Source organism: Conger conger, chromosome 3 (assembly GCF_963514075.1).
Source record: "Conger conger chromosome 3, fConCon1.1, whole genome shotgun sequence".
In the NCBI taxonomy this organism is placed as follows: Eukaryota; Metazoa; Chordata; class Actinopteri; order Anguilliformes; family Congridae; genus Conger; species Conger conger.
In genome coordinates, this window is record NC_083762.1 from 82845686 (window position 1) to 82860945 (window position 15260).

Consider the following 15260-nt stretch of genomic DNA (forward strand, 5'->3'; position numbering starts at 1 on the left):
GTGTGTGTGTCTGTATGTATGTATGTGAGTGTGTGTGAGTGTGATTGTGAGTGTGAGTGTGAGTGTGAGTGTGTGTGTGTGTGTATGTGTGGGGGGGGGGGGGGGTTAGGCCTAGAAGCACTCCTTTTAAGACATTCTCCCACAAAATGGAAAATCATGAAATGAATGATTAAATAAAATCACAATGAAAAGAAGGGCAAAAGGAGAAACGTGGGAACAGATGACAAACAGGTGGAAAGGAAACGAGTGTGTGGGAGAGATAGATAAGTTAAAGGAAGAGTGTGGAAGGTTAGCTTGCCAAAGACGGGTAAAGAACCCTCCGGCAATCCAGGGACACAACCAATCACTACAATATACTCTACTCTATACTCTATACTATACTATGGGCAACTCTGTACCATACCCTACACTATACTATAGGCTACTATACTCGACTATACTATAGATTACTCTATACTCTGTACTATACTATAGGAAACTCTATACCATACTCTACACTATACTATAGGCTACTATACTCGACTATACTATAGATTACTCTATACTCTACTATGGGCAACTCTATACCATACTCTACACTATATTACAGGCTACTCTATACCATACTCTACTATTGGCACACACACACACACACACACACAGCACACACACACACACTCACCATCGCTGTATCTCTGTCAAACATTAGAAATCCATGATAGTCACCCCACCGACTGCCTGAGGGGCGACATGGCTCAGGCAGTAAGAGCAGTCGTCTCATTGGCTCAGGCAGTAAGAGCAGTCGTCTCATTGGCTCAGGCAGTAAGAGCAGTCGTCTCATTGGCTCAGGCAGTAAGAGCAGTCATCTCATTGGCTCAGGCAGTAAGAGCAGTCGTCTCATTGGCTCAGGCAGTAAGAGCAGTCGTCTCATTGGCTCAGGCAGTAAGAGCAGTCATCTCATTGGCTCAGGCAGTAAGAGCAGTCGTCTGGCAGTCGGAGGGTTGGTGGTTCGATCCCCCGCCGGGGCGGTGTCGAAGTGTCCCTGAGCAAGACACCTAACCCCCAAATGCTCCTGACGAGCCGGTCGGGGCCTTGCATGGCAGCCAATCGCCGTCAGTGTGTGAGTGCGTGTATGAATGGGTGAATGTCAAGCATCAATTGTACAGCGCTTTGGATAAAGGCGCTATCTAAATGCCAACCATTTACCATTTACCCAGCTTTCACTTTCACAGGTAGTTCACCGTCACTGTGTTTAATCATCCAAAGTCCAGTATGAAGGTGAGCAATGGCAGGCAGACGCTGCAGAATCACGGTGTTATTTTTTATCTTCATGAACTTCAAATTGGGTAAGAACTGGTTGCTAGTTATAATTATGTGTTGTGTGGTTAAGAAGTCAGAAACTTTTTTAGAGATTACCTCTTTAACCATCTTGTGAATATGCCAGATTAATTGATAAAATCCTGTGTGATTTCTGCCCGAGGACGAGTCTGTGATCACAGATGTTGTGGATTGGGTTGAATGAGCCTCAGTATTTTGTGCAATTCACCAAGTGTTTTTACATTGCCGTGGAACATTCTATCATTTTTTTAGATGCTATTATACTCTGGTGTGGACTACTCAACGAGTGGACATATTTTCAGAGACACTTAATATATTTCACCTATCCATGTTGGTGTAATCTAAGACTCTTAGTAGAGAACGGTCTCTGGTAAGAGGCGTGCTGATGGTTCACTTTGAATAGCAACTTTAACCATGGGAGTGGGGTTGCAGTTGGGCGCTAACAGGCTCATCTTGTAATGTGTTTGTTTCCATCAATTTGTTTGTTTCCATCGAGGACCACTTTGGAAATAAATGTTTTCAGTAATGCGTTTAAGTGCTATCCTTATCCTTTTTGTGTCATGATACTCTGTTGAGTTGCTGTGCTTTCAATTTCCCACGAAAGATCTAATTTCATCTAATAAGACTCACTTTCACCCAAAGTGTAACATTTACAAAGCTAGGAGGTACACCATCTGTGCGTCTCAGTCAGTACTCCCTGTTCAAATGCTGCATATCCACTGAGAAAGGAGTGACCTTTGAACTGTAGCAGATAAGAGCTTGTGGGTGTGGGTGTAACACCTTGCACTTCTATGGGCAATGCTGAGACTGTGTGCATTCATCTGGTTGTAAAAGCAATGGTAATTGTAAAAAAAAGACACAAGAAAAACAAGGCCAATTCCTTTGTTTTTGCAATGCAGACTGTTTTGCAAGACAGAATGTTTTTGCAGACTTCTGAATTCATCCTGCTGCTACCATCAGGAGTTACATCATCAGTAAAGATTAGTGAGCCCACTCCAGAAACAGCCATGCAAGCTCTAACCATGACACTTCCTCCACCGTGCTTCACAGATAAGCTCATTATAAATCCATCAAACTTTGTTCCAGAATTTTGTGGCTCATCTCTGTACTCTGTACTCATCTCTCTGTCTATATTGCTGCTCTCTAAGTCTTCTTAGAAAGGTTTATTGAGATACCTTCACCTCTGCCCTGTGAAGATTGTTTGTGATGTCACTGACTGGCCTGTGGAGATTGTTTGTGATGTCACTGACTGGCCTGTGGAGATTGTTTGTGATGTCACTGACTGGCCTGTGGAGATTGTTTGTGATGTCACTGACTGGCCTGTGGAGATTGTTTGTGATGTCACTGACTGATGTTTTGGGGTTTTTCTTCACAGCTCTCACAATGTTTCTGTCATCAACTGCTGTTGTTTCCTGCTTAATGTCTGTTGCTCAGTACACCAGCAGTATTTCAGGACATCCCAAGTTGTTGTACAAGCTATCCCCAATGCTTGTGCAATAGCTCTGACTGATTTCCCCTCTTTTCTAAGCTTCAAGATGGCTTGCTTTTCCCCCAAAGACAGCTCTTTGGTCTTCAGATCTATCATCTCATGTACATATTTTGACCTCAAACTCAATTGTCTTCAGTGTATATATTGTTACGAACCGGTACTCACCGATGTTTCAATAACAAAGAGAGTTGATTACGGCATAACTTTCACTACCACAAACCCTTCAGAAAGAAGTAACCAGTACGCAGAGTTATAAAGAAGTAAGAGAATGTTTAATAATTACAAAGCTAAATAGAGTCCCATACTAATAATATCCTTGTTAATTAAAGGTCCGTGATTCGGAAGTATCACCGTCTAAGTTGTTCTACAACGGGGTGAAACTTCTCCAAAGTTAAGATCTCTTAAAGATCTTCTTAAAGTCACAGACAACTTGTTGGTAGCGGAGGTCAAAGCGGCGTAGCTTCCAGCTGCATGTGAATTGATGTAGTCTCGCTCTTGATTTAGTTGCATTCTTCTTGGCATGTGTTGCTCCGTGACGACCGCCGGCATTCTTAGCAACGGCTGTATCTGTTCCGGTCTCCAACATGACGAGATGCTGCATCCTCTTCGTCCAAGTGTGTCTCTCAGCAACGGAATGCATGCTCCCCTCCACCTGTATAGGGAAACACAAAAACACAGCAGTACCCAGCCCAAAACAGCCAAGAAGCAACAGCATTATACATCCCAAAACACGGGGACGAAACAATATATATAAAAAAGGAGTTGGCATTGCTGTTCCTATACTGTTGGAGGGGACTGTAGCCAAGGTGCAACCTGTCCACTGTATAAAACTAGAATCAATGTAAAAAGACGCTGAATGTTAGCGTCGTTATGGTATTTCTTGGCTTCAATGCTATTGCGTCGTTGACGTACAGCGAACACACCCATTCTCACCCAGAACTACATTCCTTTCCGCAAGTACAAATTGAACTGGTTTAACTCGCCTCTCTGTTCCACTGCACCGCGCCCACAGTGAGAGCGGTTATTATGATCCTGTGATTCCAAGAGCCTGTGGCCGCGGACCGTGCTGCAGGCTGCGAGCGTCGCGGGTTTGTGTCATTCACCGAGTTTCTGACATTTCCGTGGAACTTTTATCTGTGAATTAATTGTTTAGACGGTATTATATTCTGGTGTAGGCTACTCAATGAGAACACATATTCAGAGACACTTAAAGGCACAATGGGTAATTTCGGACTCCTAGCGGTCAAGAGAGGACAAAATGTTTTTGTAGACTGGTGAAGTCATCCACCTCTACCATCTGAGTTACATCATCAGTAAAATTGAGTGAGCCCAGTACAGAAGCAGCCATGCGAGCCCAAGCCATGACACTTCCTCCACCGTGCTTCACAGATAAGCTCATCATCAATCCATAAAAAGTTTGTTTTCATCTCTGTATTTCTACTGATGAGTGGTTTGCATCTTGTGGTATTGCCTCTATATTGCTGCTCTCTAAGTCTTCTTCAAACTGATTGAGATGCCTTCACCCCTGCCATGTGGAGATTGTTTGTGATGTCACTGACTGCCCTGTGGAGATTGTTTGTGATGTCACTGACTGGCCTGTGGAGATTGTTTGTGATGTCACTGACTGGCCTGTGGAGATTGTTTGTGATGTCACTGACTGGCCTGTGGAAATTGTTTGTGAGGTCACTGACTGATGTTTTGGGTTTTTTCTTCACAGCTCTCACAATGTTTCCATCATCAACTGCTGTTGTTTCCTGATTAATGTCTGTTGCTCAGTACACTAGTGGTCTCTTTCTTTTTTGTTGTACAAATTATCCCCAATACTTGTGCAATAGCTCTGACTGATTTCCCCTCTTTTCTAAGCTTCAAAATGGCTTGCTTTTCTCCCAAAGACAGCTCTCTGGTCTTCATGTTGGTTTAGCTTTCCTAACACAAATGCAGTCATCAAAGGCAAAATCCAAGGCTATAGCCATGTGTAGGCATTCCAAACTATTTATTCTTTAACCAATCAGGACACATCTGGGCAACAAGAAACACCTGTCAGTCACATGTTCCAATACTTTTCCTCACCTAAATATTGGGTGGTCTGATTCAAAAGGTGACATGTTCTAAGTTGTTTAACAAATCTAGATAAAAATACCAGGAAATAAAATCTGAAATTCGGATCTGTCATCTCATGTACATCTTTTGACCTCAAACTCAATTTTCTTCAGTGTATATCAAAAACATAGAAATTGACATTGCTGTTCCAATACTTTTGGAGGGGACTGTAGCCTATATGCAACCTGTCCACTGTATAAAACTAGAATCAATGTAAAAAGACGCTGAATGTTAGAGTCGTTACGACATTTCTTGGCTTCAATGCAATTGCGTCGTTGATGTACAGCGAACACACCCATTCTCCCCCAGAACTACATTTCTTTCCGCAACCGAACTGAATAAATATGCCTCAGAATGCGAAGTAGAGGTTATGAATAAGTGATTATGGCCGTTTTTCATTGCTATGAAACAATGCCAGTGTATATAAATAACATTACTTTTAATAGGGCCATATAAAAACGCTTTCAGTCCTTCAAAATGTCAAGCCACACTCGACCTCGCCACACGGCACAGAGTCTGAAACCACTGGTCGAGAGAATACCCTTAAGTTTCTCAACACTTCCATCTAGTGGTAATATAGTGAAATTGCAACGTAGACCAACGCATTTTGCTTTTCTAAAATAGTTTGGGCTGAAATTCCGAAATGTTTCACTCCATACGGATATAACTTTGCTGATTTCTTCGATGAGAAGGTCGCAGTCATCCGCAGATCCTTTACAACCACCGCCCCCCTCACTGTGCCCTTCCCCCCCTCTAGGCCCATCCCTTCCTTTTCCACTTTCTCCCCCCTTACAGACTCTGATGGTTCTCAACTCCTGCTCTGCCACCGCCCTACAACCTGTGCCCTTGACCCTATCCCCTCTTCTCTTCTCCAAACTATCACACCTGACATTCTCCCATTTGTCACCTCCCTTGTCAACTCCTCCCTGTCTTCCGGCTGTTTTCCGGCATCCTCCAAGAGGGCCCACATCACTCCGCTGCTAAAAAAGCCTACCCTAAATCCCTCCATCATCCAGAACTACCGCCCGGTATCTCTTCTTCCTTTCCTTTCTAAAACTATAGAACGAGCCGCTTCTACTCAACTTTCTTCCTTCTTTTCTAACAACAACCTGCTAGACCCCCATCAGTCTGGCTTCAGATCGGGCCACTCGACAGAGACTGCGCTCCTCTCCGTCAGTGAGTCACTCCATGCCGCACGAGCAGCCTCCCTCTCCTCTGTCCTCCTTCTTCTAGATCTCTCTGCTGCCTTCGACACTGTGGATCACTCCATCCTCCTGTCTGCCCTGTCAGCAACGGGCATCTGTGGCACAGCCCTGGACTGGATTGAGTCCTACCTCTCTGGTCGCTCCTTCCAGGTTGCCTGGGCTGGTTCGGTATCGACACCTCGGCCCCTCGCCACAGGAGTTCCCCAGGGCTCAGTCCTTGGCCCACTTCTTTTTTCTCTCTACACTCGCTCCCTTGGCCCTGTGATCACTGCACATGGGCTATCCTACCACTGCTATGCGGACGATACCCAACTCTTCGTCTCGTTCCCGCCGTCTGATACGCAGGTTTCAGCCCGTATCTCTGCTTGCCTGAGGGACATCCAGAGCTGGATGGACAACCACCATCTAAAGCTCAACCCAGGTAAAACTGAAATGATATTCATCCCTGCTAATACCTCTCCCCATCTGGATCTCTCCATTTCCCTCGGGGATACCACACTCACGCCGTCACCCAGTGCAAGGAACCTCGGCGTGGTGATGGACAGCAGACTGTCCCTTTCCGAGAACATTGCGGCGGTGACCCGGTCTTGCAGGTTCTTCCTATACAACATACGGAGAATCCGCCCCTTTCTCACCCCCTACTCGACCCAGCTCCTGGTCCAAGCGATGGTTCTGTCCCGCCTGGACTACTGCAATTCCCTCTTGGCTGGCCTCCCAGCGTCCGCCATCAGACCCCTCCAACTCATCCAGAATGCAGCAGCTCGTCTGGTCTTCAACCTTCCCAAATACTCACACATCACCCCCCTGCTTACTTCCCTCCACTGGCTGCCTGTCATGGCTCGCATCAAATTCAAAACATTGGTGCTAGCCTTCCAAGCAGTTAAAGGGTCTTCCCCAGCTTATCTGCAAAAAATCATCAGACCCTACACCCCTGCCAGACCTCTTCGTTCAGCCTCCACAGGCCGCTTGGCACCTCCCCCTCTCAGAACCTCCACCTCACGCTCACGACTACTGTCTGTTCTGGCTCCACGGTGGTGGAACGAACTCCCCGTTGAGGTCAGAACTATAGAATCTCTCCCCACCTTCAAGCGCAAGCTGAAGACACACCTCTTCAAGCAGCACCTCTCCCCATCCCTCCCTACCTCCCTGTGAACCTTAATTGTTGTCTCTGTGACTTGCTTTGTGTATCGGTATTTTAGTTGGCTAGGTAAGCAGTGTTTGGATAGTTAACTTTGGTGACTTTTGCTCTGTTTGTTTGTTTATTCAAAAAAAAAAAAAAAAAAAAAAATGGCCCTTGTCCTTATCTTTGTTGTACAGGTAGCAGTTGAAATTGTACTTACCTCTAGGGTCTTTCAGCGAACTTATCCCTGGTTATGGGTATGCACTTTGTTGTACGTCGCTCTGGATAAGAGCGTCTGCCAAATGCCAATAATGTAATGTAATGTAATGTAATATAATACCCATCTCCATCCTATTCATCCCCCGAAAACAATCCCTCCATCCTATTCTCTTTTACCACAACATTTTATTTACTTACTTTACTGTTATTATGTCAAAATGGCGTTTCCCACCATTCGGGTTTATTTGTAAAACGTATGAAAAAATCCACAATAGTAGCCTCCTCTGGTTGGAATCGGATCAGTCGCTGATAACCCAAAAAAGGGATTTACGACCTGCAAACATGCTTTCACTTTCACATTCACTTCACCTTCATAGCGTATAAAAGTCTGTCTCGAAGGTGAGCAATGGCAGGCAAACGCCACGGAATCACGGTGTTATTTGTTATCTGCATGTACTTCGAATTTCGTAAGAATTTGTTAATCCATTGTGTGGTCACAGCTTTTTCGCGGGTTACATGGTTACCCATCTTGATAATATCCTGAATTAATCTACAAAAACGTGTAGCCTATTTACTGGTGGTTTACCTTCACAGGATATTTACATTCTCTTTGGAAAGATCGTGATCAGACAATGAATAAATAAAAAACATTCAACAAACTAAGTCAAGAAACATACATTGACATTTTACCTAAAGTGTTACATTTCATAAATGAAGGCAGGAAGTAGCCGACCCAGCCCGTTTTACCTACCTCAAATACTGTATGTCCTCTGAGAAAGAGCGATCCTCTGGGTGTAACACCTTTCAGCTGAATTTGGACAATGCTGAGACTGTTTTGAGTTGTTGGGGCGGCCTCTAGCATAGTGGTTAAGGTAAATGACTGGGACACGCAAGGTCGGTGGTTATAATCCTGGTGTAGCCACAATGAAATCCACACAGCCGTTGGGCCCTTGAGCAAGGCCCTTAACCCTACATTGCTCCAAGGGAGGATTGTCTCCTGCTTAGTCTAATCAACTGTACGTCTTTCTGGATAAGAGCGTCTGCCAATAATGTAATGTAATAATGTTAGCTAATTTCAATTTACGATAAAAAACCCCACCAGTTTCCTTGAGTAAAATACTTCACCATAAAATGGCGAGTGTGATGAATGGGTTTGTAAAAAGTTTTATGTGCCAAGTGTCCTGGACTTGTGTCAGGCAAGGAACCTAACTGACGACAAATAAGCCACCACGTTTCAGCTTCTCATTCCACTCACTGTACCTGTATACCAGCTGACTTCAGATTCACTCATGAACACATTCTGCAGAGAGAAGACATTTTGTTTCTCTTTTGTCATGATTTGCATGTAATGTACGCTAGTATTTTCTGGAGCAAAATGGTTACAGACTTTGTATTTTATTTTTTTATTTTTTTTAATGATTAATAAGTGAAAAAATGAAAGGGTATTAAACAGGTGGAAGTACATCTAAAAATATATCAAAAAATATATTAATAATCATCAATGCCTTTCCCTCACTTTTCTGTTCTGCAGGTGATTTCACATCTGAACTCATTGTCCAGTCTAATGGGAACTTCACACTACAGCCAAATGTTCAGGGTCCCATGGAGGACATTTTGTGGAAGTGGAATGGTAATAAGGTGGTTGAATTTAACCGGAAGGGGGTGCGTGACTATGGAAAGTTTAAAGGACGGACAATCCTGGATGTCACAACAGGAGCCCTGACCCTCACACATCTCAGAGAGTCTGACAGTGGGGAGTATGAGGGTGAGCTGCTGGTAAAAGGAGAACTGACATCCCATCATCAGAGGGTGACAGTGTTTGGTGAGTTTGCTTCTACAGAAGGACCCAACCGAGTTCATTAGGGGCTTTCATCACAAAGATCTTAGTCATATGTTCTGAGAAAATGTGTAATGTAATGTAAATGTGAAAATGTGTACGCTACATTTTAAGTCGTTTTGGTGGGGCATATATTGTCCAAGCAGGTAGAAGCATCATATCTTTCAAAGTGCTTCATAAGGTGGTCTGTAACCTCACAGTTTTGGGTGTAAATATGGAAAAGCAATACTACAGGAATAGCCCTAGTTTTACAGTGTTCTCATCTGAAGAATTTCAGTAAAAAACAGCTCATCATTGGGCCCATAAAGACAGTGCTCATGAAGCCGAGACGTAAGAATCTTTTGTGTCCCATGTAGATGCTGTAGATAAACCTACAGTCGCCTGCCAGGTGAACAGGACCTCCGTAACCCTGCTGTGCTCTGGGGACGACAGACCTGCCACTCAGTACAGGTGGGAGGGGCCTGCCATAGAGCCCCAGCCAGGGCCCCAGCTGAAGATAGAGGCAGCAGAGACATCTGACTCAGTCTACACCTGTGTGCTCAACAACCCTGTGAGTGAGAGCAGAACAGAGCTTCCTGTAAAGAGCTGCTTCCCTGCACCAGGTAAGGCCACACAGCCATGTAGGGCCTGATCACAGGCCTGCTGTCCTGCTGCAACAGCTAATCCTCACTTCACAGGTTTGGACAGCTGCTCCAGTAATGCAGTTCTGTGGTCCAGGGGTTTAAACCTGAGGTTGTAACTCCAGCTGAACACGCTGCAGTTGAAACAAAGTTTAAAAGGTGTTCATGTGCTGCAGTTCCCCTGTGGTTACACACCTCTACTGTCCAGTTTTGTGGGAGAAAAATGATGGGAATCCTGTGGGTCCTGTGAATCCCATGTTTAAATGGATGAAAATGGTTGAGCTTTGTCTCATATCTTTTTCTAACATGTTCTGTTTTTCTTTATGTGTTTAGAACGTTCCTCTGTCATCATTCCCTTAGTCATTGTCCTCCTCCTCCTCACCATCATCATCATCATTGTGGGATTAATTTACTATCAGAAGTGCTACAAAAGTAAGTGTCTTTCCAAATAACACATTCAATTATATTAAGTGCATTAATGTGCAGATCCCACTGTTTCTGAAGCAGTTACTCAGGACTGGATTCAGTAGGATTGCAGGTTGTCATCATAAAAACAGCACAAGCACTCTAATACTGTGGGACTTTCAAAGCACATACATTACCCTAAATATATGTAAAAATTGGTGATGACTATGATTATACTGCTGTGAAAGATGAGTAATCAATATTTCTTGTTCTCATATTGTAGAAAAGACAGGACTGAAAGGGAAAGATGTTGAAGCTGGAAAGGAAGGTAAGCTGTAGAACAGTGTTACTCACTCTGGACTTAGAGCTGCAGGTGATGATGTCACTGCTACTGTTACTTTATGACTGCATTTAAAACACAACTGTAACTGGAGGTGCTCCAAAAATAAATATCTTATTGAATACTAGTTTTAGCCTTTACAGGACTCCTTGAGAAAATGTCTCTAAATCTCATATTTTCCTTTTCTTAAACTTGAGTTAGGCATACTCCAGGTAAAAATAAATGTGCAACATTTCTTTTGAAACAGAAGAACAACTGCTATCACCAACAGACACTGAAAACCATGAGGAAACTACAGGAGGTAAGGCAAATTAATGATGTGTTGAACACACCTGGTCTCAAAATGAAACAGAAGTACTGTGATTCCATTAATCATATATCCAAGATAATATTTTCTGGAGATGGTGTTGACATTAATACCCAACTTGGGTTAAAATGTATTCCATTTTTGAATCTAGTTTTATTTTAGTTTTTTAGATTAGATTTCAACATTATGATCACCCATAACTAGGTTATCTTTCATTTTAGGGGCAACATAATATGTATGTATATGTACAATTCATGGAGTCACGCCAACTAGTGCTAACTGTTAGCCCTGATCTCCCAGGTTAATAATTAGACACATTTTATTTGTCTGCTTTTCCCTTGTTGAGGAAATATTTCTGTCGCTGTTCCTCCTCGTCCCTTTTAGGTGGGTGAAGTTGTTTTGGCAGCAGTGATGTTGGGGAGGGGGGGGGGGAGGGAATCAGGAGGGAGGAGTAAGGTAGAGTTCGAAAAGGTGTGTTTTGAGTCTGCGGGGGAGGGATTCTGCCGTCCTGACAGTGGTAGGCAAGTCATTCCACCACTGAGGAACCAGAACGGAAAACAGGCGTGAACGTGCAGCTCGACCGCCTGGTGCTTGTAGTGAGGGAACCATAAGGCGACCAGAGCTGGCAGACCGGAGTGGTCTAGCTGGGGAGTAGGGAGTGATCAGGGATTGTATGTAAGGTGGGGCGGTCCCCTTAGCAGCCTGAAATGCCAACACTAGGGCCTTGAATTGGATGTGTGCGGCAATAGGAAGCCAGTGGAGGCCAATGAGGAGTAGAGTGACATGAGTCGACCTGGGCTGACTAGTGATCAGGCGGGCTGCAGCATTCTGGACCAGCTGGAGGGGCTTGATGGCACACGCTGGGAGACCGGCTAGGAGGGAGGTGCAGTAATCCAGGCGGGAAATGATGAGCGCCTGGACACATTTCCCTGTGAAGACACTGTGGTGCCCCACTGGGTGAGAGAGGAAGAGAGCAAAAATAGTTAAATCAAAAAATTATTTTTATTTAAAAAAAATTTCTAAGTGCCTTCAGGGCACATTTCAACAGTCCCAAACCAAAAAATGCTTGCAAAAAATTCGGAACACCAGTATTATTATTGGCGGGACCGTCCAATCCTCGCCTTTCCTGGCCTCGGAAGTCCCGCTTCTCCGCCTTGTCATCCGTCTTTCTAACAGCGGTTTCTCCCACGTACTGACTCCGTGTCCGTCTCCCTCAGTACTCAGCCCCGCTCTGTGCTCCTGCCCGTCTCCCTCAGTACTCAGCCCTGCTCTGTGCTCCTGCCCGTCTCCCTCAGTACTCAGCCCCGCTCTGTGCTCCTGCCCGTCTCCCTCAGTACTCAGCCCCGCTCTGTGCTCCTGCCCGTCTCCCTCAGTACTCAGCCCCGCTCTGTGCTCCTGCCCGTCTCCCTCAGTACTCAGCCCCGCTCTGTGCTCCTGCCCGTCTCCCTCAGTACTCAGCCCTGCTCTGTGCTCCTGCCCGTCTCCCTCAGTACTCAGCCCCGCTCTGTGCTCCTGCCCGTCTCCCTCAGTACTCAGCCCCGCTCTGTGCTCCTGTATTTGACTCTCCTCGCCGCCTCTCTCCAAGGTGCTGACCTTTTAAATACGAACTTGGGAAATACACAGGGTTAATTATTCTCCCGAGTACTGGGCGTCGGCGCCTGGGTCGCTCCACTCCCGTGGTGTACCGATCCCTGATCGGGCTGCCACAACACACACTACTTCATTACTCTTCATCAGAAACCGGAACATTTGGTGACTTGCGTCATGGCCTTTTAAACACCTGATTAGATGTAGTTCTTGCACTCAATGTCATTCTAAACATTCATAGTTTCAATAAGAGCATTTTGATCAAACTTCAACACCCTCCATTGAACTGGGCCCTAATGTGGCTTCACACTGACGTTTGACGGAGCAGGACATTCCATTTGGCAAATCCACATTTTCTCCACTCCCTTGTCTTCACCTCCTTTTCTCCCTCCCTCTCTCCCTCCCCTGATGGGGGGAAGGGGCAGGAAAGGAGGGCAGCAGGGAGAGATACGTGTTTGCAAAGAGCCCACAGGGCAGGAGTGATCTGGCCTTGCTCTCAGAACAAGTGAATAAGAACAAGATGAAGGAACATGGGGCTACATGTATATCCAACAGGTGACTGGCTATGTTGCCCATCCCCATTCACATGAACCTGCTTTAAATGGATAGTATGCTTAAATTTGTCAACAAAACACTTTGAATTGATCAAACTGTGATGATTAAGACACATAAAACACAAATAAAACACATTACAGTGTGGCAGCAGTAAGGAGAAAGGGTGATTGGTTCCTGGCCTTGATATGAAGCAGGATCAGATACTCACCTGTGAGCCTCCCTGTGTGTGTACAGTGCTCACCACATGCAGATATGTCCTGTGTTTCTACAGGAGGAGTTGAGGACAGAGTGAAGCCACATGGAGACATGATGAGGCCAGCTCAGGCCCATGATGAGCATCAGAAGGCAGCTCTGGCTGAGCAGCACAGAGGGGCTGATGGGAGAGCTGCACTTTCACAGGAGGAGAGTCAGACAGGTGAGTACAGAGAAGCAGCAGGTAACCTGCCCATCACCTGCTTTACATCATATTTCATATTTTATTTCTCCACAGAATCACTAAATCTGGGGGAATATTCTGCAGAGAGAGGAGTGAAGACTGAGGGAGGGAACTCACCTAAAATCCCCTCCTCTGGTACTGTCCCGTTCAGCACTCCTGTGTCTCAATCTGCTGCTCCACCCACAACAGGACATGAAGAGGACACCACCCACACCCCATCTGCTGCTCCACCCAAAACAGGACGTGAAGAGGACACCACCCACACCCCATCTGCTGCTCCACCCAAAACAGGAAGTGAAGAGGACACTACCCACACCGTCCAATCCAGCCCAGCTCCAATGCAGGAGCAGGAAGAGGAAACAGGATCTATTGTTGAGGCTGGAGCCAATCAGACAGCAGGATCCAGGAGTGGCGGTAGGGGTGGGCAGGGTGGGGTGATGCCCCTCTTAACCTCTTTCTTACCCAACCAATCAGAGAAGGGCCATCGCAGACAGAAGGCACTCGTAATAAGGAAGGCTGAGGAAGATCAGCTCACCCCCAAAATCCCTGCTCCCCAAGATCTTCCCAAAACCCCTTCATATTCTTTTCATCCAAACCAGACTTGGGGACAGACTCAGGGCCAGGTTTTAGGACAGAGTCAGGGCCAGGCTTTAGGACAGAGTCAGGGCCAGGATTTAGGGCAGAGTCTGGACCAGACTTCAGGACAGAGTCAGGGCCAGGCTTTAGAACAGAGTCAGGACCAGACTTCAGGACAGAGTCAGGGCCAGACTTCACGACAGAGTCAGGACCAGGCTTTAGGACAGAGTCAGGAGCAGACATCAGGACAGAGTCAGGACCAGACTTTAGGATGGAGTCAGGGCCAGACTTCACAACAGAGTCAGGACCAGACTTTAGGACAGAGTCAGGACCAGGCTTTAGGACAGAGTCAGGGCCCGACTTCAGGACAGAGTCAGGGCCAGACTTCAGGACAGAGTCAGGGCCAGACTTCACGACAGAGTCAGGACCAGGCTTTAGGACAAAGTAAGAACCAGGCTTCAGGACAGAGTCAGGACCTGACTTTAAGACAGAGTCCGGACCAGGCTTTAGGACAGAGTCAGGGCCAGACTTCACGACAGAGTCAGGACCAGACTTTAGGACAGAGTCAGGACCAGGCTTTAGGACAGAGTCAGGACCAGACTTCAGGACAGAGTCAGGACCAGACTTTAGGACAGAGTCAGGGCCAGCCTTTAGGACAGAGTCAGGACCAGACTTCAGGACAGAGTCAGGACCACGCTTTTGCACAGAGTCAGGACCACGCTTTTGCACAGAGTCAGGACCAGACTTTAGGACAGAGTCAGGACCAGACTTTAGGACAGAGTCAGGACCAGACTTTAGGACAGAGTCAGGACCACGCTTTTGCACAGAGTCAGGACCACGCTTTTGCACAGAGTCAGGACCAGACTTTAGGACAGAGTCAGGACCAGAGTCAGGACCAGACTTCACAACAGAGTCAAGACCAGACTTTCGGACAGAGTTAGGACTCTGACTTTAGGACAGAGTCATGGCCAGACTTTAGGACAGAGTCAGGACCAGACTTTAGGACAGAGTCAGGACCAGGCTTTTGCACAGAGTCAGGACCAGACTTCAGGACAGAGTCAGAACCAGGCTTTAGGACAGAGTCAGGACCAGAGCCTGGACCAGACTTCACAACAGAGTCAGGACCAGACGTCAGGACAGAGTCAGG

At 46.0% G+C, this 15260-nt stretch overlaps 1 protein-coding gene across 1 annotated transcript in view; it reads left to right on the top strand.

The window, feature by feature from the left end:
* Nucleotides 1–15054, top strand: part of LOC133123698 (uncharacterized) — a 67622-nt gene extending 52568 nt beyond the window's left edge. The window contains exons 7-10 of the mRNA XM_061234176.1: nucleotides 9644–9889; nucleotides 10241–10339; nucleotides 13373–13516; nucleotides 14012–15054. Of these exons, the coding sequence (XP_061090160.1) occupies nucleotides 9644–9889; nucleotides 10241–10339; nucleotides 13373–13516; nucleotides 14012–15054 (1532 nt within the window). The remainder of the gene's footprint in view (nucleotides 1–9643; nucleotides 9890–10240; nucleotides 10340–13372; nucleotides 13517–14011) is intronic.
* Nucleotides 15055–15260: the final 206 nt, after the last annotated feature.